Source organism: Crassostrea angulata, chromosome 6, assembly GCF_025612915.1.
Source record: "Crassostrea angulata isolate pt1a10 chromosome 6, ASM2561291v2, whole genome shotgun sequence".
Classification (NCBI taxonomy): Eukaryota; Metazoa; Mollusca; class Bivalvia; order Ostreida; family Ostreidae; genus Magallana; species Magallana angulata.
The window spans coordinates 29,255,091-29,278,983 of record NC_069116.1 but is presented as its reverse complement, the minus strand read 5'-3'; the positions used below and the strand labels follow the sequence as shown (position 1 = coordinate 29,278,983).

General features: G+C 35.8%; 4 protein-coding genes across 4 annotated transcripts; 3 read left to right on the top strand and 1 right to left on the bottom strand.

Moving 5' to 3' along the window:
• Positions 1–236: 236 nt before the first annotated feature.
• On the top strand, positions 237–4,005 carry LOC128189829 (protein asteroid homolog 1-like). Its single transcript, XM_052861598.1, has 2 exons — positions 237–356; positions 588–4,005. The coding sequence occupies exon 2, from the start codon at positions 608–610 to the stop codon at positions 2,834–2,836; it is 2,229 nt and encodes a 742-aa protein (XP_052717558.1). The 5' UTR covers positions 237–356; positions 588–607; the 3' UTR covers positions 2,837–4,005.
• A 909-nt stretch (positions 4,006–4,914) lies between these two features.
• LOC128189830 (uncharacterized) lies at positions 4,915–7,708 on the bottom strand. Its single transcript, XM_052861599.1, has 4 exons — positions 7,416–7,708; positions 7,134–7,238; positions 6,940–6,998; positions 4,915–6,803 (listed from the first exon to the last, which is right to left on the bottom strand). The coding sequence occupies exons 1-4, from the start codon at positions 7,564–7,566 to the stop codon at positions 5,304–5,306; spliced, it is 1,815 nt and encodes a 604-aa protein (XP_052717559.1). The 5' UTR covers positions 7,567–7,708; the 3' UTR covers positions 4,915–5,303.
• A 207-nt stretch (positions 7,709–7,915) lies between these two features.
• On the top strand, positions 7,916–10,184 carry LOC128189833 (uncharacterized). Its single transcript, XM_052861603.1, has 3 exons — positions 7,916–8,354; positions 8,530–8,622; positions 9,184–10,184. Exons 1-3 carry the CDS (start codon positions 8,219–8,221, stop codon positions 9,543–9,545), a joined length of 591 nt encoding a protein of 196 aa, XP_052717563.1. The 5' UTR covers positions 7,916–8,218; the 3' UTR covers positions 9,546–10,184.
• Positions 10,185–15,907: 5,723 nt separating this feature from the next.
• Positions 15,908–23,257, top strand: LOC128189827 (zinc finger protein 507-like). The gene is made up of 2 exons (XM_052861596.1): positions 15,908–16,046; positions 17,775–23,257. The coding sequence occupies exon 2, from the start codon at positions 17,813–17,815 to the stop codon at positions 21,719–21,721; it is 3,909 nt and encodes a 1,302-aa protein (XP_052717556.1). The 5' UTR covers positions 15,908–16,046; positions 17,775–17,812; the 3' UTR covers positions 21,722–23,257.
• Positions 23,258–23,893: the final 636 nt, after the last annotated feature.

Below are 23,893 nucleotides of genomic sequence, written 5' to 3'. Positions count from 1 at the left end.
GCATAATTTAAAAAATTTTCTATATCACATTATCCGGAATAATACGAAAGTCAAAACTCGTTATACATTTTTCTTTTTTTTTAATATCAGATTTAGAAACAACAGAATTCAAAAAATGTAAAATTGTGTTATTTAAACATTCGGGAAAAGATAATCAACAGCTGGATATAAACCTATCCATAACATGGTCTTGTTTCGGTTTGGTTTTTATCGAGATATTATAATATCCAGTTTGCCATACCACCACATGATTTTAATCATTTTTTGGACCAGGCCATATTTCTGTCTTTTTACTAAATTTTGATGACATGGACGATGAAATTATTGAATCATATACATTGTGATTTTCTCGTTAGGTAAATTAAATGTGTCGGGTTTTTGTTGATTTTATCTGTTGGTTTGTTGTTGTTGGTTTTTATGATTAAGAGATCTTTGAAATGCTGGTATTCCAACAAAATGTTCTCAAATTTTGTAAAGTGCACGGTATTGAATAGAAGTAATATCTAGGTTTGTCATTGTTGCATATTTTTTTTCTACAGAGTTTGTTCAAACTTTAATTTCATTTGTATTTTTTTCCTCTGTTACAGTGTTCTAGAAATAGTGCAACATGGGGATTTCGGGATTGACAACCTTCATGGATGATAATCTCAAGCTTTTAAAGGAGTTTCCATTGCATGACACGAAGGTAGTCATAGATGGGAACAATCTGTACCATCTCATTTTCTATAATAACCATGTAGATTTCCTTCATGGTGGAGATTACGACCAGTATGCTCGTAAAATCAAAGAATTCTTCAGCCTCCTGAGCTCCTGTAATATTCAGCCGTATGTTGTGTTTGATGGTGGATATGAACAAGATGACAAGAAATTTCAGACAATTTTAAAGAGAGTGCAGCAGAGACTTGAAATGGCCATGCATATGGCTAAAGGACAGCGAGGCAAAGTTATGCCAATCTTGGCCTATGACACTTTCAGAGCAGTCTTGTTAGAAATTAAAGTACCGTTTGCTGTCTGTGATTTTGAGGCTGACAAAGAAATTGGAATACTGGCAAACCAGCTTGACTGCCCAGTATTGTCATATGACAGTGATTTTTATATTTTACCTTTAAGTGCTGGCTTTATACCTTTTGACAGTGTAAATTTTACTTTGCAAGAAGGGAGGAGGGAAGATGACAGTGTGTACCATTATCTTCCTGCGCGACGATATCATGTGGACAATTTTGTGAAATTCTTTCCGTCACTGGGGAGAGAAGTTCTGCCACTGTTAGCTACCCTCCTTGGAAATGATTATGTAGATATACGCATATTCCATGCATTTTATTCCTCTGTCAGATCACATGAAAATATTAAAACACAGTTTAGGATTCCAAAAACGCATACAAAGATGCAAAAAGTGATCAGCTGGTTGGAAAGTTTAGAGAATTATAATGAAGGCATTGAGAAAATTATGTCAACAGCATTAACCCCTATTCAGAAAGAAACCATTACAGTGGCAATAAGGAAAACATTGGAAGCATTCACTGCCAATGCCTCTGATACCGAATTTTCTTTGCATTCCTATTTCATGGAAAATGAAAATTCAGAGGGAAAATTGCATTGTATTGGAAACCCAATAAAAGGTTACAATGGATCAATCATTCCGAGTTGGTATGCGTGTCTTCACAGACAAGGATTCCTCCCACCTAGTTCTTTGGATGTCATAACATTGCACAGAAAGTTTCTCCTTCCTCAAGTAGAAGGCCCCAAAACAACATCGTCATATCATTGCAGTGTAAAACTAAGGGAATGCATGTATGGAATACTGCTCTCAGAAGACATTGCTGTACTTGGAAAGACTGAAGAAATGGCCCCAAACAGGAAATGTGCTGTAGAGGAGTATGATCGAAACAATTATCAATTAAAGAAAAATATTGTCTGTCCTGAAATAATGTTAGAAGGATATGGTTCACTCCCAAAGCTTTCAGATATTCCAGAGCTTTCACCCTCTGACAAAGAAAATATTGTCCGCTTGGTTTTGGATATTCCTTCTTTTGGCTTAGATAACATGACCAAAGATCTGGAATTTGTTTTGGGAATAGTTTTATTTTGGATAAAAAATGCAGACCCAAAAGTAACTGTTTATCATTTGAAGACAGTTCTGGTTTGTCTGTTAATGCTGAAAGTGAAGTGGGTCCTAATTCACCATGGTGCTACCGGCTGTGAGGAGAACATGATAGAAACAGCAGTTCTTAGCATGCCTACTGAAAATATAAAAGAGGTCAGAACCAAACTCCATCCATATAGTGCTAGACCTGAACACAGCAGAAAGCATCCAGTAGACAGCGATTTGATTCATAGTTTTGCTCAGCTGCAAACCTGCATTTTGGCTGCCATGCACTTGAACTTTCTTTTGTTTTGCCCCTTCCCTAGTCCAAGTGTATCCCACGTATTTTCCGGGACTTTCCTGTACAACTTTTGCATGGAGCTCCAGAAGCGAAGAAGTCCTGACATGTTTATCAATGAACTGCTTTCAAAGGACTCAAATCTTCAGCAAGTATATCAGTGCCTTTTAGATGCAGTGATGAATGTACTAGATCCTGAGGGTCTCACAGAAGAATCTAAATATAAGAAAAGAAGCAAAGCCCATAAATGTAAAAGTAAGAAGGACAAAAATACTGAGCAAAGTGCCTCCTCACCTGAAAATGTGAAACCAGAAGTGAAAAAGAAACACAAAACCACAACACAATATGTTGCAAACTGCCCACTGACCAATAGGTTTGCTTTTCTGGACATGAGTGGCGAAAGCTTTGATGAAAGTGATGAAGATGAAGAAATGAAAGATGAACTCTCTGTATAAGATGGAGATAACTGGAGATCTTGCTCAAGCAAAATGCAAGTCAGTGACAATTATATTAGCTGATCTGGATGCGAGACGACACGTCATAAAAGTTATGTGATTAGATTATAGAAATGTTGGAAATCAATTTAAGGATTTACTTGTTGTTAATGAAGATACAACATGTTTGTAAGTCAAAGTACTGTAATGAAATTTTTGGACATGCAAGCAGAATTTAATTTCTAAATTTTAAAGTTGTGACTTGAAAAATTAAGGAGGTATGGGACACCCATTGATATTTATGTGGATAAAAGTATAAAAATAATCAAGATACTTTCAACAGTTTAGAATTTTCGAAATTTACAATTATTGAACCAAAACTAAGTTTTAAAAAGTTTGAAAAAGGTAAAATATTAAATGCCTTAGCTGAAATCATGACTTACAGATAAGTCAAAGTCATTGCTTCCTACAAATTGCGCTACACTGTAAGGTAACAATTATGGGAACGAACAGTTTTTATAGAATTACAGTTGAACTTTGATACCTCGAGTAATTATATCTCGAATACAATTGATAGTCAAAGTGATTTGTAAGTCTCAACCATTTATTTTTTACCCTCAATATGTCGAACACTTGGATATCTCGAAGTTTTTAAACAGTCCCATCTAGTTTGAGAAAACGAAGTTTGACTGTATACTTGATTTTATTTCGATAGGAAGTATGTCATAACATGGAGGTGTCCCACCATAATATGCTCTGAGCTATTCTCAATCTAATTACAATTAGATGTTAGATCTGCTCGCTTACTCGCTACCCAGTGTAGCGAGAAAGCGAGCGGACATAACATCTAGTTTCAATTAGATTGAGCTATTCTATACCCCTACCGTGAAATTTTCTTGTTCTATTTTTTTAAATTTGAAATTCGTTGTACTTAACTTGAGCATTATTATACATGATCAATTATCAAGACTTGATAACCATATGTGAATAAGAATTTTATCAGATTTACGTAAATTATTATATGGTTAATAAATCAGTATATTATATATTAGTGAATCAGAATATGAAAGTTATATTTGTAGACATAATTGTTATTGTCGATCTAGGGTCACTATGAATCAATGTAAACCTACTGAAATCAAGAATATTATATATGGTGCTTGAATAAAGTTTTATCAGTTTTCATTCCATTTTGCTTTTTGCTGTCGTTGTAACTGGTATTCATGTTGGTCATATTATTTATTAGCTGCAGGTCTGTAGCTCCCGTCTAAAAAAATTCAGATGGACGGTCGGAATTTTTCCAGACTGGGAGCTACAGATCTACAGATAATAATTTATAATTTTTAAATGCATGCATATTGAAAGAAATTTAACCTGTTCATGTACTGTATGTATCGGTGCACATTTGTATCCATTGAATAATTTAAATTTTTACGCATAGTGATAATATCATCGTTTCACATACCATATAAGTAAACCAAAACCAGTCTACATGTATGTATACCATTTGATTACTTTGTAATTGACACTTGTATTCGAGCAGATTCAAACGGTACTAAGGCCTTAACTATAGGTGTACAAAAATTTGGCAACGTACGATTATTAATGGAATATTTTTTCGGGGTCTGCTAGCATAATACCAGTACATGCATATTCACCACTGACCATCGTGTGGCATTTTTCACGACCCTTTGACATGGCATCAATTCACTTGCACACCAGATGAGCAAATTTTTATACTCCTATGGCTGCAAGTCCGTAATTGTCTGCAATACTGTGGTCCTCTCCTCTTTTTGTTGGGGAAGGGTGGGGGGGGGGAGCGTCAGATAAAAAAAATCGCATTGCAGCTAGTTCGTAATCTTCTTGAAGCACATCTTCCTAAGTCGAGAGTTTTTTATCTCTTGACGTAGGCAGATGCACGTAGCCGTTTATACATGAAGATACGTTTATTGTGAATAAATCTCATCACTTAGTATGGAAAAATCTTCAAACAAGAAGCAAAGGAATTTTTTGTTTCCCCTTTTATTTCATGATAAACCGTACCGTATACATGATATTGATAAGAATATATTACATAGTTACATAGGTTCCACTGAAAGTAATTTTACTTTACCAAACACGAATAAGAGTCATTTCATTGCAATCAAGCAATATAGTTCAAGTAATATTAAATAAAAGGATACATTTACGAGTAACATATATATACTAAAATTAACCTGTCCATGATTTGAAAATCGTTCTAAAAAGACGCAAGTTTAATTATATACCTAGTACATCAATGGTGATTTGTATGCATTTAAAATCAAGATATTACATGTATATACTAAGTACCAATATTATACTAAGAAATTACTGAAGTACACAATTCAAAAATGCACAAACTAACAGCTAGAAAAACTTGCAAAGACAGGTAAATATAAATCAGAAAGCTGGTATAAATAACATAAATCGTTCAAACTTGAAACAATGTTATCGCCTTTCTTATTCTTTACCAAGGACAGTCCTTGCGAAACCAGCCACGTAGTCTAAACCCGCCAACATCACGGCGGGAAAATTCTGGCGACATTGCGCGGCATCTCCTAAAGCCGCGTGCTTGGCGGCGGCGGCACGTTCCATGGTACCGCATCTTCGGCCAATCAAAATCTTTCCTTGACCAATCCTCGTGGTAATGATTTCTATCTTGATCATTTGGTGTCTTGCCATCCATTGCGGTGTCCTGATTGAAAATCTTGTACAATTTTCGAGCCAGCTTTTTAGGTCTCATATTTCCATCCATGTTGACTTTCAGAGTGACATATTTGTGGTAGCCACGGTCTCCTTTACCACTTGTGTGGCTGCATTCAGCGCTACTCTCTTCTTGCAAAGCACGACGGTATTCCTTTATCTGACGCCTTCTCTCCCTGCGGTTTTGATCGGAATATTCAGCTTCATTGTTGTCTTCTTCTTGGTTATTCTCTTGAGGCTGGGACACATCGCCATTCCTTTCATACTTATTTTTGCAATTCCGGTGACACTTGCCTCTACGTCTCTCAGGTCTGTCGTTTTCATCTTCCCCATCCTCCTGGTAAGTATGTTTTCTGCAGTTGCATCTTCTTTCTCTTTTTCCCGTACCATCTTGCTGGTCCTTCTGCATATCCTCGTCACTCCTGTCATCATTAAGACTCAACGTTTCCATCCTAGGCTCCATGTCTTCCTCGGGGGTGATAGGAGCGTCAACATTTTCCTTGACTTTATCAGCTTCCATCATTGCCCGCCTTCGATAACTTTTACATCTTCTTCCAAGACATTTCCTTTCTCTGTTACAGCCAGATTCATCATCTGAAGTACATCCACGCTTTTTCACATTCTTGACCTTTAACTTAATCAAGAATCTTTTCGGACAACCAAAACGTCGTTTGCAACTCCCAGCAGGAAATGCAGACGACCTTTCTAGTGGTGGAAGTGAAGCAGATCGACAGCGTCTTGTCCGTTCGAACCTCCCACGCATTCTTCTTCCACACCTTGTATGGTTTTCGTCATGAAAACGCGCAGGGGGAGCAGAGTTTGCTCGTCTACAGCGATTCATGCCTCTTGCCATCTCATACATAGTTTCCCGTTTTCTCATTCGTGACCGGCGGCATCCATCAGTTGACATACCCAGCGGACGTTGACAACGACGGATCTTTCGACATCCGGCTGAACGGTCAGTCCAGCGGCACTCCTCCATCCCTCCCTCGGGAATTACGTCATCAGACCTCATCAAATCGCGACGATCTTCGTGCTTTCTCGCGTCCCTCCTTCGGAACCTTCGGCATCCATGCTCAGGTTTATCAAACCCTTCAGTAAATTTCAGTGCGCGGCGCATACGCCTCCACTCTTTCCTTTCATAACAACCTCTCCGACGTGCGGGGCTTGCATCAAACGATCTCCAACCAAGACCACACCCTTTTCCGCGACCCAGGCGACGTTCCCAAACTCTAGGTCGAACGTCAATGTCATTGTCCATATTCTACGGATTATGGAGAAAATTAAATTTTATAAGTTACATTTTTTTTTTATAGGATTCAGCAATATTTTATTTTTAAAAACTAGTTAATTTTTAAATATTTTACAAAAGCAGAAACCAAGTAAGCAAATTAACTTACCATACGAAAATCTGAATTTTCATGGTCTGCATTTCCTCCTTTCAAGCCGTTGGTACAATCTGAGGATGCAAGGTAAAACAATAATTTTAGTTTCAAGTGTTACATTAAAATAGGTTAGTTGGGAATTTTGCAATTTTCAACTAGCACAAAAAAGAAGAATCTACAACTAAGATAAAAAGTTTCTAAAATCTTACCATTCACTCTTTTGATGAAGATTCTCAGAAGTCCGTCGCTGATATTCTTCAGCGCTTCTTGGAATTCCTCTTCACTCGACATCGTGATCATGTCGTCTTCGCTATCTATATGCAAACAAAAAGTCACATTGAAAAACATCGTTATTGCATTATTCTCTTTCAAGTACAAAAGTAATTTCTATCTGTTTTTTCAATGAGGTACTTTTTAAAAAAAAAAAAATGTAACGGACTCATTTGGGGGAAAATCGTACGTAAACTAATTGCAGGTTTTGTCAGTCTTACCTTTCCATTGGAACAGCATTTCAGTGTCAGTCTCGTTAAACAGCTCAGAAACCTTCTTCTTCAAATCACCAAAGTCAGGATTGTCTCCAAAAGACATTCGTCGCATCTCTGGCTCTACGGCTGACATCAGGGTTACTTTCACTTTCATCATGGTTTGTCACACGTGTTTCTGTTTACAAACAAATCGGACTTTTCAGTGAGAACTTTATAGTTTACAGTACCTTAGTTTGTTCGATAGACTTATACGTTCAGCTGCTATCAAATCTTCTCCTGGGCGCTTGTGAGCTCGATGGCGCTTTGGGCGCCCTTATATAGGCGCTTTGAAGGTGTCATGTGACTGGTATTTCGTAATTCTGGAAAAATCACGTGAGAGTTCAAGGAAAGTTCACCTCATTAATATTCATAAGTATGAATTTATTCTTTAAATATTTTCAAAAATCCGTGCTATTTTTGGTTGATATCATGTATTTTGTTAAAAAGAAGACCTTTTATATCATTTTGGATAAAAAATCTGAATCAAAAGGGGAGATTGAGGGGAAAACTGCGAATTATTTTACCTATTAAATATTCATCAAACCGGGGTTAAGCGGAAACAAAGTTCATGCGTGGGAAGGTAATAATTCAGAACATTCTAGGGGTTTATTTTTAGAACATTGTCGCATGATTATTTTAAGCGCCCTATAAAAGCGCCGGATAGCGCAAAAGCGCACCAACTGACGCCAAAGTACAAGTCTACACACGCCAGAGTTAATTTCATACATAATCAAAATTACTAATAGAAACACAAACTCTCCGGTTATAAAATGATAATAAACATTGTTTTTGAGTCTGGATTTAATTTTGGGTATGAAGTGGAGGGTTCTGTGAATTATGCTACTTTGGTGACGAAGATAAAGGAACTTTTCCCTCATGTACAAATTGAATCTCTACAGTGGAAAGGTGTGTAAACAGTGCATTATTTCACTTTTGATATTTTTAATTCTAGATACCGTATATTTTCATATATATAGAATTTAAGATAATTTTTTTAATTTCGTGGTTATATTTTTTAGTAAGAAATCATAAATGATTTACTTAGTCAATTTTTTCTTTGATATGAAATTGTATTTTTCAGATGAAGATGGCGATCTCATCACGTTTTCCTCCCAAGAAGAACTAAATGAAGCGATGGTGAATGGAACAGAAGAACTTAATGTTTACATTCAAGGTAAATATTTATTACAAATTACATATTACAAAATCATTAAGCCATGTACATTAAAACGTAAGTTCTATCGCAATTTGAATTTACTTGTGTAAATACACAAAGTAAGTATTATATGGCAATTTCGCCAACATATTTTCCAGTATAACACTATATGACTATTCAATAACGAAAAACTTTTTTTAATGGTTGAAGACACGATCAGCCTAAATATTTGTTTACGCACAATGAATATGCAGTTAGATGGTGGGTCTGTTTATTGCGGTCATAACATTGTGAACTCCGTAAGGATACGTATAATTCCTATAATTGTGATACTTGTGGCAACAATAATTGTATTATTTAAATCCTGTCCAATGAAACTTAAAAATGTTTCCTTTCCTTATCCTCTAAATTTTCCGGTTGTAAAAATAGACATTGCACCACAATGAATTGGAGATTGGAAGTATAATCATTTTAAAGATTAAAAAAAAAGAAGATTTTAATGATATATAGATTAAAATAAGTATGTACTAGAATTATCAAGATCGACTTAATTCACTTTTTTGTATATATTTTATCTAGAACTGCAGAACAATAGTCCACATGACAATATGTCATTGGAGGACACACCACAGCAGGGTGCTACAGAATACAAACTTCCTCATCGAAATCGATTCTGTAATAAAAATGGACGCCAGAAGAGATTTTACATAGGAGAAGAAATTCCATTAAATGAGCTTCCCGAATTTTTCTCTGTTTCCAAAGTGCCACGCAATATCAAGAGACGGTTCAGGCGCTGTGGAAGAAAACGGCTTTTGCGTCATCGCGCTCCTGCAGCTGCCGACTGTTACCCACACAGAAAATCGCATGGCAGACGACAAATGAACGACCTCGATGAAACTCTAGCATCCATGTCTATTTCGGAGGATGATACAAAATCATGAATGCTGACTTACATGGTGTGTGTATACTTCATGACATATAATATTATACACTGCAGTAAATATCAATATGTCTATCGTGTACATCGGGGAATTTCCGTGTATTTCAAATTTCCGCGATACACTTTGCGAGCATCTGCGCTTCTTGATCGAGCAAAAAAAATCCAGTAAATGTTGATGCAATGAAGGTTTAAACAACGATCCGCAGAAGTAAAAAAAAAAACCAACAATACCTGTACATTTACATTTGACTGTTGTATACTGTATTTTTCATTGTACTATATACATGTAACATATTTTATGTCATTTCGTTCATAACTTGATTTGACTTTCGTTATGTGGGTACGATTTATAAAAGAAAAGAATAAATGTTTATGAAATCATTATGGTGTAAAAAGTTTTCAATTGTCAAAATAGTGGGTATGTTCGTCCCTGGTCAAAAGATCAAGTCTTTGATTGCCAAAGATACATGTAATGTGACCAGAAATAATTAGACAATACAGAAAGAATTACATTGTAACTCTCCAAGGAGAGCATTTGTCCAGTCATACTCCGGTATGATATAGTTAGATTGTGACAACTATATTGATAAATGTAATTAAGTATACCAATACATCAATTTGAATAAACATTATTATATAAGTTTGTCTCCTTTCTTTTCATGGTGTTGTCGGATTTCTCGATAGCTTAAAATAAAAGGCACCTACCCTGGTAATAAGGATTTTGATCCTTTCTGAGTGCAAAATATGAAAGTAAATGGCTTTCTCAATGTGGAATAGTTTCTTTTTCACGTCTCAATAAATTTCAACATTTCGATTTTTTTCAAATAAAAATTCACATGGATAACGATTCCTAACACAATCACACTTTGTCTATTGGTAGACTTTGTCACATCCTAGTGATATTAATATATGTGATGCGTTTTTCATATTAAACTTCATAGTTGTTAAAAAAAAGTTGCTTATTTTAAGATCCATCTATGTACATGTATACTGAAAAGCAATTATTTTTATCTTGCATAACAATGGACTTTCACATAAAAAATCAACAAAGTATTCTTCTGGCCACTCTAATGCTTGTATCTTAAATTAGGAATTAAGTGTTAAATGTCATTTTTCAAAACACAAAAAGTCTGCAAGTTCTTCTATTATGTTATTTAATGTCTATAAAATAATATACAACACATATCTCTCCCTCATTCATACAAATTAACAAGATCTTGGTCTGTAATGGAAACACCAAACCTGAAATGGTAAAAAAATTACAAATTAAAAATACCCTGGTACAACAAATATACTTGATTCTATTAAAGAAAATCATTTATAATAGGCTTACATATATCTTAGGGGGAATGTTGTGTGGCAACTGAGTGAACTGGCAGCAAATATAATTTGCAAGACATTTATATATTTCATTGGAGAGTAAAGAATCATTTTCAACATTTCTTAAATATATAAATAAATTTAAATCGTCTTACCACTCTATCCGATGAAATTGATGACAACTAAATGAAGAATAACATGCGCAAATATAAAATCTGCAAACGCTCTTTCTGGACTGATTCCAACAAAATCTGTCTTGTTTTGTGGGTTGACTTGCAGTCTCAAACACACTACAAAAATGGAAAATTATAGAATTTAAACAAAGTAAATTGCATAGTATTCTAAAAATGTTACTGTACATATCTTCATACTCCATTTCTTTGAAAATTACAAATCATTCACATTATGACGAGATACAAGTAATCCCCTTTTATATATTTTGGCCCATTAACATGTCAAATTAGAGATAACAAAGTTCCAGAGTCTTTTCTTTCTTATTAGAGAGGTTGAGATTTAAAACATGTACCGGTATGCGTATGTGTGTCATAACTACACGTACATGTTTTTGTAATTTATCAGTTGAGATTTCTTAACTTGTAGGATATAAATGTGTCGCAGTTTTGTGACATGAATTTATTTAGTTAATTCCAAATAAATGATAAATTTTTAATCAATTTTCATGCAAATGAAGTTTAAAAACCTTTATAATGTATCACAAGAATACATTCACTCATCAATAAGATTTTATTTGTTGTAAAAATCTACATGTTTGTAATTACCTGTAGACGGCACTCTACAAGTTTAGAGAATGTGTAGAAACCATGTCGTCACAAAAACTGATGACAGAGTACGCGAAGAATTTATGTGATTCCCCTATTTCACGTACACGAACCCGTACACATTTGAAATCTCAACCTCTCTATTATCTCATCTTTGGAAAAGGCTTTACACTTTAAATTCAATACTCCCATCATATATAAATACTTCAAAGTAAGTTTGGTTGAAATTAGTGGAGTGCTTACATGCCCATATGGTATCCCTACTTTACCTACCAAATGGTACTCAGTTTTTGTTCATCTCTGATTAAGAATAAGCGCATCATGTTTAATATCAGAGGAGTACCCCGACACAATTGCTTCATTTTAAACATTCGCTTAAAATATCATGTGTGATGATTTTTGTGCTTGATTGCTTCTATTGTTGAAATTGTTTTTCAGTTAACAGATAAATGATAGGAATCAAAAGTAGAGAGTCTGATGAATGAGCCATGCCATATTTTGATTAAATTAATCTTATTGAATAAAGAAACACATTGTTTTTAAGGGACTTCCAGGATGCATTTCATTTTGAACTTTTTTAACAACCCATGCACAAAATTTGACACATAGAATTTTTTAAAACAATTGCTTTATCATTAAGTGAACATTTCAGAGTGCTTGCCAACATGGTCAACATGGTGAATTTTTCGTCAGTTGCATTTGTAAGGTAAAACAGGTTCACAATTCAAGCATGGGGGCAGGGGTGCCAAACCTAATCCAAATTCTTCTGTAGAGCTACTGGCCTTGGACCATTTCTCACTAGTTTATTGCTACGTCACTTTTTCGCATGCAACCCCAAGTATTGTCTTGATCTAGTAAATTATCTATCTAAATCTGCACGACTCTTATAGCGAGCGCAGCTCGCCGGCTCGCAGCGCCGGCTAGCGAAGCGAGCTCTAAGAACCAGTGTGCGCGGGAAAAGGAACGAGCTAAACTTACAGATCATCAAACAAAATTTTTTGTCTACGTCCCATAATGCTCTCTAATGTTTTCACCCGTGGTGCTATGCCAAAAATGGCCGACTTTTAACTTGTAATTTAAAGTTTGAAGACACGTTTTGAGTACCGCATATGCTTTGGCGAGACTCAAAAGATTTGTTACATGCTTCCATACCTTCGTATTGAGTCGAGAAACGTAAACAAAGACGAACAAAGTCATGGATGACGTCACAGTGCACTCGCGCTATATTTCCCGCGATAAATTTAGAGGTGGATCAAACATCTGTAATGAGTGTACTGACTATTCCAGTATAGTCTGCGATACCTGCTTCATTGGCATATGATTTGTTTTTAATCTTTTTTTTAATATAGCGATTTTATATATATACTAGCAAGAGCCATACGTGCATACTTTACTGTCATATCGATCCATTTTTAAACTAATTGTGCATGCATGTACAGTAGGCAGGTACATGTAAGTATATGAGTAGGGAGGAAATAAACAATAGGACATTTTGAACTAAATAAAAAGGAATAAAATGAAAAAATAAACGGGTAAAAAAATTATGTAGATATTGCATATAGTCAGACCATCAAATTTAAAAGTGGGAAATTACACACCTACAAACAGGTACCGGGCTCTCTCTCTCTCTCTCTCTGGGTAGGGGGTTCGGCTGTATGTATCATAACCATTAAAATTAGTATCTTTGGCATACTTATTGTAGAGCAATACTCTCTTAAAAATTCTTTGACGTTCGTTGATACCTAAATAAAACTATGTTGACAATGATGCAAGGTACAGTATGTGTAATTCTTACTGCGCTCGCCAGAACGGTAGCACCGTAAAACATATTAACTGAGACTGCAGACCAAATTGAACAGAGAAAATTCGAACGAGTTAATTTGCAGTTATGCAAAATTGAATAAATGTAAATAGCATTTACCAGCTAAAACGAAGGAACCGACAGTTGAAATGAAGCCAGACAAAAATGAGTTGAATGGAAATGTTCCCACGAGAGCGCAGTACACAAACTGTATGACGCCGGTGAGAAGAATGTAAACAAGATAGGCATCAACTATTTTCAGCCTCTTGGACGTTGATGTCATGTACTCATCGTAGAATTTTTTGAGTACAGACACTAGGTTCTCTGACGGTGCTGATTTCAATGCAGCAGACGTGTCTCCCCGTTTGCTCATGATTTGTCGGTTGTGGAGAACCTGTACACTAACGTGGCAAAACGACGGAAGATAACACTTTCGCGGAAAGATCAAATGTTTGAAGTCTGATAAAAACGGAAAAAACACTAACGTTACTTTCAAACAATAAAAAAAGAACACTTTCTTTAATCTGTCTAGTCAAAATTTCAGTAATATTTTATATTGAATTCCGGTCGGATAGGCATATCGATTTGTTGTTTATTGCAAATTAACATGCTCGGATCCAGATTTTATTTGGGGGGGGGGGGGGGGTGTGATCCGAAGCCACTAGCTGATTTATGTTCTCCAGAATGCGCATTTTATAAGACTTGATTTTCTACCAGCAATTGAATAAAAGGGAGAAGCTGAGATGAGAAAAAAATATTGATGTACTGCCGCCGCGCCGATGATCTGTAATATTGCCGGTTTTTTTTTTATTTGGCATAGCCCATAGGTGAGTAACACACTTTTTAATAAGATGAAAAAGAATGGTTTGATGATTTTGAAATGCAATACAAAAAATGAATTTAAAAAGTAAATAAAACGATGAACGTTCATCAGTTTTAATCATCTGGTTTCAGTAAGAAAAATCCTTGTAATGGTAATTAATGTTATTCAATTGACGGTTTAAAGTGAGTAATTGTAAGTTCAATTTTGCTTTCTAATGATCAGTGTAATTGTTATTGACCCCATCCTTCGATATATTATACTTATTTTTAAATGTTTTTGGTCCGTATTAGTTGATATGCAGCAGTGCACCAAGTTTGCTACAACATATTAGTCCTGATACAGCAAAAATATGTGCAACCAGGAAAAAAACGAAAAGTTAGCTGGCGGTTGCCACTTTGACTACATTTGTATATCAAATAGCAGCCACCAGAAACTTAAATAAGGCTATTTTTGCGGCCGCCAAATAAGTACAATTTGACGCGGTCGCAAGTTAAAAATCTAAAGGATGCCAGACACTTGCCTAGCATGCGACGATTGCATATCTAATATTGCGAGCATCAGATAAATTGAGTGGCGACCGCCAGATATGATGTGGCGACCGTCAGATGATTAGGCCTTCTAGTATATACGGAGACCGCTAGAAAAAAATACTTTTTTTTGTTTTACATGACAACCACGAATTTCCGTACTACGCTGAAACAGAGACATAAATAAAATATATAACACTCTGTTATATATGTCTCTGGTGTTATTTATGTCTCTGACTGAAGTGATAGAAAATTAAAATCCTTGCTCAAAAATGTACCATTTTGAATCATATTTAAACCTCTTAGTGACACGGGAGCTCAGTTTTCAGGGAGACAATTTTTACCAGACTTAGTTAAAGGGGCATGGTCACGATTTTGGTCAAATTCTATTTTTTTTTTATGTTTTTATTATCTACAATGCTTTAGAAATGCATTTTTAATGATCAAATAAGATTTGAGAGTCGTTCGTAGAGTTATAAGCAAGATACTTCTTTGTCATGTAAACAAGGCTCGTGCCCTGTTTTTGTTTACATAGGTTTAATATACCAATAAAAGATAAACAGTTTTTAACGTTTAACACATTCGTTTTAGGTTTAAAACTGAAATTTTTACTTCAACATTCAAAATGTAAACAAACGCTTTGTTTACATAGCGAAGAATTTCAAGCTCTGTAACTCGCTAATAACTCAACAAATGACACTTAAATTTCGGTTGCCTATTTAAAATGCCTCTCTGAAGCATTGTAAATATTTAAATCGAAAATATAATTTTTGACCAAAATCGTGACAATGTCCCTTTAATATTATGCGAATGTATACGTTCTGGATTTACATAGTGTAAAAAAAGAAATCAGTAATAATTTTAATTTGAAAAAGTGATCATTTACTTTAGTTGCTATGAGCATTGCTGGGACCCGGGTAAAAAAAATACTTCAGAGAAATTAGAAAAAACCTCAAATCTCTTTTTGATCTCTGAATCCGTAAATATCCGAACTGCAAATTGTAGAATGGAGCACCGACTTGTGGATAAAATATTTATTTACCACAATACACAATGTACAATGTACAAATGTTCTTAGATGCTGTTTTCATTCTATTTATATACATATAAGGAATTTCTTTAAAAAATATATTCTCTTCTCCCGAGAATGAGAATTCAAACCATGTGACTTTCTCTGGTGTACAACATATCACGTGACTATTGTTATCGCCATGATGGACAATCCTTGAACGGAACAAAATTTAACTAATTAGTGAGTATGAAGTTGATTCCAATGAAATTTGACATCCTTGTTTCTAAAAGTGCATTATTGTAGTGATTTGAAATAGATGAATCTTCTTTCCGATTCATCTATTGCTGATAGAACATGCCCGCCATGACCAATGTGTTTCGCGGCTCATCAACAACAACACGCGGTATCGAAGCTCGTTATCTATAAACAGATGCAGATAATGCATAGATATACATATACTGCAAATTAGATATGGTTTCTGTAGTACAACTGCGTGTAAAAATACCAAGTAGCATCTAGAAAAAGAGAAAAAAATTACACATGCAAATATCAAGTTTCCCATATCTGAATATGGCTACATGCTTGGTCACGTGATGCATATTATTTTTAAAAAACTATAAATGTAACGAGCTTATTTTTGCAGCTTTTTTAGTTTTTATAATTTACTTTTTTACTTTAAAGATGATATGATATCACATTATTGATCTTTGACAGGACATCTTTTCACAAACATGTAATTATGTTTTAGTCTTTTTTAACTTCACTTGTACACATACCATATCGTGTACATATATTTGTAAATGTGAGTAGGGATGTATAAAATACATGTATAGTTATACTGTATATTAAGTCTATGATGTAAGTAGCTGTGCACTGTTGAAAATAATGAATAATAAAAATGATGATTAAAGATAATATGAGTCTATGATAACATTCTCATAACATTGACTCTTAAACAAAGTTTTTATTTTCATTATTATTACAAGGTATGTATATTAATCAGAGACATGCACAGATGCAGAATTTTTTTTTAGGGAGGGGGTGGTTGAGAGTGAGGAATACTGTGATATCCACTCTCACCCTCCCCCCCCCCCTTCCCATCCCTGCATGGACGTGTACTGTATTACAATTCGTTAGTACATGTATGTTCATTCCTTATATTAATGAATTTGAGTTGCACTCAGTCAACTGTTATGTTTGATTAAAACACAAAAGAGCATGTTTTGTAAACTGAATAGTAATATGATGCACCAGATAAAATAGTATAATAATGAAAAGGTCAATTTAATTTTAAGATAATTTATTTTTCACAAGTCATAAACTATACATGTAGACTAGTTTATTGTTTGTTAAGTAGAATTAAGTTGAAATCTGTCAAACAAAAGGTCTATAATTGATACAGATTTTCATTTATAAACTGAGAAATGTATTATAAGGCAAGTCAGAGTTTGTATTCTATTGCCCTGGAGGCAAGTGGATTAGAATTATAGATTGTCCAGTCCTTTTAATCGATTACCTATGATTTATGTTTCTTATTTTTATTGATTTGAGGTGAAATTAAAATTACTATATTTATTTTCTATTTTTAGCTCACCTGAACAGAAGGTTCAAGGGTGCTTTTCTGTTCAACTGTTGTCTGTCATTTATTCATCTGTCCATTTACTGTTTGTAAACTTTCCCTACTTCTCACAGTGACTAGTAGAACCACTGGGCCAAATTTGATCAAACTTAGTACAAAGTTTACTTTAAGGGAAGGGGATTTTTAATTGTTAAACAAAGGGTGAAACCCTTTTCAAAAGGGGGAAAATAACTAACATTTTTAAAGAGTTCAGTATTTAACAATATCAAAATAAAAGAATACAAAAACTATTGTTCAGAAGAGCGATGTGGCTCATGGGCCTTTAGTTTAATCAAGTACAAATTTTGATTTAAATACATGTAAATAAATTTATTTTATTATAATTTCAGAAAATGGAATCTCTTGAAATTGAATCTCTGACAGCATCATGACAGAACTGGCAAGTAAGACAACTGTAGTTCAGAAGCTTAGCAGCACCCCAGCCACTGAAAAAACCTACCAAAATGTTACTATTAATAGATCGGATGAAATCATTGCAATGGCTGCTTTATCCTCCATTGGTAACATTGCCAACACAACTGCAAAGCCAATTCCCACCTCTGAAGCTGCATTAGTATCAGCTCCTCAGAATTCTGTAATCCCAAAAATTGCCACCACAGCAAGTGTCAAAGCCAAAGAACCAGTGCCCAATGTCATCTATGTCTATGATGGATCTAAACTGCCCCAGATACATGGAAGAATTGAGAAGGCGAGTATATCTGGATCCTTTTCCTCCCCACATAACATTACAGTACTCAAAGATTGTGAGGGAATATCAGCAGACAGTGATCCACAGGTCATCACCCCCATAGCTAACCAAATGGTGGTCAGTAAAGAGGTCTTCAAGTGTGAGGAGTGCAAGTACTCTACACATAACCGGAGTTATCTGAAGCAGCACATCGACTTGATCCACAATGCAGTGAGACTGTACAAGTGTCCTTTCTGTGACTATGCTGGAAAGAGAAGCCACTCTCTGAGGGAACATCTCATTGTTCACTCCAATGAGAGGCCCTACACTTGTCCTCACTGTAATGCCACGTTTCGCAAGAAAGGTCATTTGACAAATCACGAAAAACTGCACAAGAAATCAGTGAAATGTCCAATTTGCACAGAATGGTTTCCAAGTTCAGAAATTGAGGTACACATGTTGGAAAAGCATAATGCAAGAAAATTTCTGTTGTGTGACATTTGCAAGTTTATGGCTTTAGATGTGCCTACTTTTAATAAGCACATGGAATCTCATCACACAACAGACAGCCAAAAGAAACAGATTGTTTGCAGCAGTTGTAAAACAATGTGCCCTGACTTTGACTCCTTTAAAGAACATGCCAAGCTACATGAAAATGAATCAGAAGAAGAAACAAAACAGACTGCAGCTAGTCCCATGAGAAATGTAATGATCAAATGTTCGGAGTGTGGCATTGTGACATCAGATCAGGAGTCAATGAGAGTGCACATGTGGGTCCACATCAATCCGTCACTGAAGAAGGAAGTGACCACAACAGAAACTGCAGAGAAAAACATGAAACACACTGCCTACAAGTGCCTTGATTGTGATTTCACCTGTGAGGAAGCCAAAGTATTTGTTGCTCATATGGTGCAACATAAACCTGATTTACAGACAGCAGTTCCAGAACCAAAGAAACACGATACAGTATTATCCAATGAATCTCAAGTTGAAAAATCTCCCACTAAAGTTATTACAGACAGCAGTGAAGAAGAAATTGTCATAATATCAGGTTCAAGTCCTGCAACCAAACAGCAGATTGAGAAATATCTAGCAGAAAAGTTTTCAAGGCCAGCTGAGAAAGAAGCAGTTATCAATATTCACCCAGTGATTCAACAAGTTGTTTCAAAACAGGTTAATCAAGGCAGCCAGAACAATCCTGAACAACTCCCCTTTGTTCAAGACCAGTCCAATGCAAAATTCCGGTGCACTATTTGTGGATATACTTGTGATCACCAAAGAACTATTAAAGCGCACATATGGAAACATTCAGGAAACAAAAACATTGAGTATCCCATGTTCAGGAATGGTCCACTTAGTGTGTATGAAGACATGAGTGTTTCTGCAGTAATGAAAGAGTATATTCTTCCTCAAGAAAAAGCTGTTACGAGTGATACCAGATCGGATGTGGCTGACAAAGTAAAACCGAATGAAGTGAAAACAGCTGTAAGCAATGTTGCGCCAGCATTGGCCAGTTTGCTAGCTCAGAGGGCGAAACAAAAACCCAATGATGCAGGTCCAAGTGTCCCTCAGGCAGATAAAATCCAAAGTAAAGTAAAAAATGTTGATTTAAATGTCCGCAAAATACCAGGAACAGACTATTTTGAAGTAAACATCTGTACAGAAACTCATCCTAAAGTAGAGGAGAGCAATACGAAAATGAAAGAATGTGGTCAGAAAAAGCATGAATTTGATGAAGATGTAGATGTGCAAGTATCTTTGAAGCAGGAAGGTTCTCTCGACTCGAGGCCTGTGGTGGTGGAGAGTGTTGATACATATTCTTCTTTTTCAACATACACGAGCATGAGAAGTGGTGAGAACAGTCCAAAGTCAACAGTTCCAGAAGATGCAGTGAGTGAGGACCAAGATTCTGGTGTCGCTTTGGATTCCTCATCTCAGAAAGAGGTTGATGCATCAAACTCCAACCAGAAAGACAGTGGGAAGGAGAATAAGATGATGGAAATATCATACCACTGTTCAGACGACTTGCAGACTGTGGAATATGAGGTATCTAGTGGGGATAAAGCTACAAATAATGAGGACGATGTTGAATCAGAAGAGGAGTCCCTGGAAGATGACATGGAAGAAACTCCATCGTCAAAGAGGACAAGAACCACGTCTGTAACCACTGAGTCGGCTGTGACACTTCTGTCCTTACTACAGAAAGGACCCAACAAAAATCCAGCTTGCCCTGTCAAAGAAGAAAGCCAAAGTGGTGAACAACCAAACACCAAAGAGAAAACAACTGAGACAGAAAGCTCCAAGAAGGGTGGGATATCCTCCTCTTTGTTGGCAGTCATTGAACAACTCAGAGAAAGATCGCGAGAACGAGACAACTTGGAGGATGAGACAACGTTAACCTTGTCGAACAAACGAGGCACGAAGCGGAAGTTGAAAAGGGAGACAGAGGAAGATATCAGCGTTTTGGAAAGTATGGATAATGTTGAAAAGACTGAGGATTCAAAGTATAGGTGTAAACTCTGTCATTATTCCCACCTTGACTCCTTCATGATAAGGCAACACATGCGGCTTCACAAAGAAAAGAAACCGTTTGAATGCTCTCTATGCGAGTTCGTAGCTGTTTCAAGTGAGGATTTACAAGACCATATGATCAAACATTGTAAAGTCAGAACATATCAGTGTAAATTGTGTAGTTCAGCATTTAACTACAAAAGTCAGCTGCGGGCCCACATGAGAGCGCATAATGACAAAGACATATTTGTTTGTGATGATTGTGATTACGAAAGTAACAATCCGGTGGCGTATCGCAACCATGTTCGTGGACACGCAGAGAAAAGATTGTACAAGTGTGAAGTGTGTGAGAATCGGTTCGTTTCTAAGCACGATTTGCGAACGCACAAGAAGCTTTTATGTGGCAAAAACAGATCGTTCAGCTGTGATGAGTGTGACTTTGTCGCCATTGGAGCCCAAGAACAGCGCACTCATGCCAAGGTCCACAACAAGGAATTCAAGTGCGCCAAGTGTGAATTTGTCACCACCAGCATCACTCGGTTTCAGAATCATACCAAAACTCACGAGGAGGAACCGAAATCTCTGAAATGCGAGCTGTGCGATTTTCCCGCCGTTTCGAGTCGAAGTTTAAAGTCTCACATGAAACGTCACATCAACGACCAGCGGTTTGTTCAGCAACCACTGGAACAGTACAAATGTAACCTTTGTGGCTATGTGTGCCACCACTTGCCGTCCCTCAAGTCACACATGTGGCGGCACGCTAGCGACACCAACTACAGCTACGAGTTTACCAACGAAGTCATCAACGCCGCGATTGATTACGACTGCCAGATCGGTAACCGTGATTGTCAGGAGACGGACATAGCAGTATTCTTCAACACCATACGGCAAAAACTGAAAGAGAGGCTAAAGAAAGAGAAAGCGGACACCGACACCGACCGCACCCAGCAGGCCGTGTGCTGGGTGACCTTCCGGTGTTGTCAGTGCGGCTTTGAGACAATCAACAAGGCGGAACTTAACGTTCACATGAAGACGCACTCTGACGTCATCCAATGGACGCTGCAGGTACCGAAAGAAGACGTAAAATCTTCCAAATAAATTCTCATGACATTTTCCGTAACGATGGGTAATTGCAAACACGGGTTATATTTTTATTGAATCAAAGATAGGGCTTTGTACCCACAATCAGGGAATCTCTAGGCATCTAAATTTGTAAATAGACTGTATTTTCTTAATTTGCAAATAGACTGAATTTTCTTAGGAATGTAAAAAGTAGGAATTTTATAGCAGTTACTCTGTATTTGAAATGTTTTATGCTATTATTAGATGTAAAAACTAGTTTTTGCAATGACATTTTCATTTCGGAAACGTTACAAAATCGGTAGCTGATTGAATCTCCATCGAGCCTCTCGGGATGTGTTATCTTATCCTATGTTGATCGTTTTACTTTTGTTTTTAACGTGTTTGAATAGATCTCGTGTTTATTAGATGTTTTCTCATTGTTTGTTAGTGTTTTTTCTGTTTTGATTGTGGTTGTGAATTTTGTCATGTGCATGTAAATATTTAGTACACTACAAGTGTATGTGTACAGTGTGAATGCGATGTGTTGATTGCGAATTTAATCATTTGTCATGGAAACTACATGTATTATAAACAAAAGGACTTGCTGAGAAGGAAGTTTGTGTACGTGTTTCATGATGCAGCGCCACGGGTATCTGATCTGCGGCTGGGCAAATTTAAAGCGATATGATGAGCTGTATTTTTAATAATTTTTCGTTTGCTTTAAAATGTGTTATGAAGGATATTATGCATTCATCTGCTACTTTTACGATAAATAAGACTCCATCAAAGAGTTTAATTTCAAGGGAAAAAAACAAGATTTCCTGAATCAGAATTTTCGGCATAGAGTAACAATTTTTTGTAATTTTTCTTTTTCATTAAATTTTTTTTAAATTGTATTTTTCTGCCATTGTAATAATTTATAACAATTTTACTATAGAATCTTTTTCCGTCACAAAAATTGCAGCTCGTATTTTCAAAGGTAATTTTACATTGCCTTTTGTAAGAGTAGTTATATGTCAAGATACATTACTAGTTTACTACTGGGATGTTTTCTTTAGTGAAAGGAAATGGCATGTTTTTCCTTGAATCTCGTTTGTTCTATTTTATGTTTTTTTGTTTTGCCCCGTGTGATCTGTATATGCCATATGTTTTTATTATGTAAAGCATTCTTTGGTGTGCAGCTATACTTCAACCTGAATGTTATTTTTGGTTAAATTAACCGGTTACAATTAAAAATATCTTCGGATATAATATTGTTGAAAATTATATGATTTTAACAAGAGTGGAAATGCTAAATAGTTTATGAGAAATGTAAATGTCCTGTACAGGTTACAACTGTAGTATTTTGTACGTGTATATAGTTTTTCGCCATGCCATATCCGGCTGTCCTCGCATTCATCTGATGCCTTGTGAGTAGATGCCATGTATTTAACATACAAAAAGATGTTTACTGATTTGTTTTAGTTTTTGTCAGTGAATGTATATCATATGAAGTGCTAGATCAGTCCATTTACACCGAGAACGTAGTCTGCTTTTAGATTTTGAAAACAAATAAACGAATAATAAACTTGATCACTAGTTTTGTGGTGTTTGGTTCTAAATCTCGGGTAGTTTTTATGCTAGACGGTTATCTTGATGGGATACTTATTGGCATATTTGATTATATATACATATATTGCAAAAGATGGAAAAACTCGTGAAAAGTATATACGGTATGTATCTTCTCACGGTGCGGATTTCTAGGCCTCAGAAAATGAAAAAAGAACAGATATTGTGATTCTATAATCTGGAAATGAATAAGTGATTTGGAATCTGATGCCATTTTGTATGCAGTTGCAAAAACTCTCTAACCAAAATCATGTATCTCAGGCCCGGGTATTCTGATGTTTTCAATTATTAGTTATAAGCTTTAGTAACGGTGTCTTGAAAAATGATTTTTTGTGTATATCACAGTTGCTTACAAGGTCGCATTTATTCGTAACTGAATGATATTGAGAGGCAAAACAAAAATTCATTACGTACAGAAAATGGCGGATAGATAAAAAAAATTATCACCAATAAACTTGTTTGTGAAAGAGCCTCAAAACATCGGTAGGTTATTAGAGTTTTTTTGAGTTCAGTTGGATACTGGAACAGATGGGACAAAATTTAGAAAATTATGTGTCGTAAATCGGAAATCTCATTTATTTTGAAAAAATAACGTCTCCG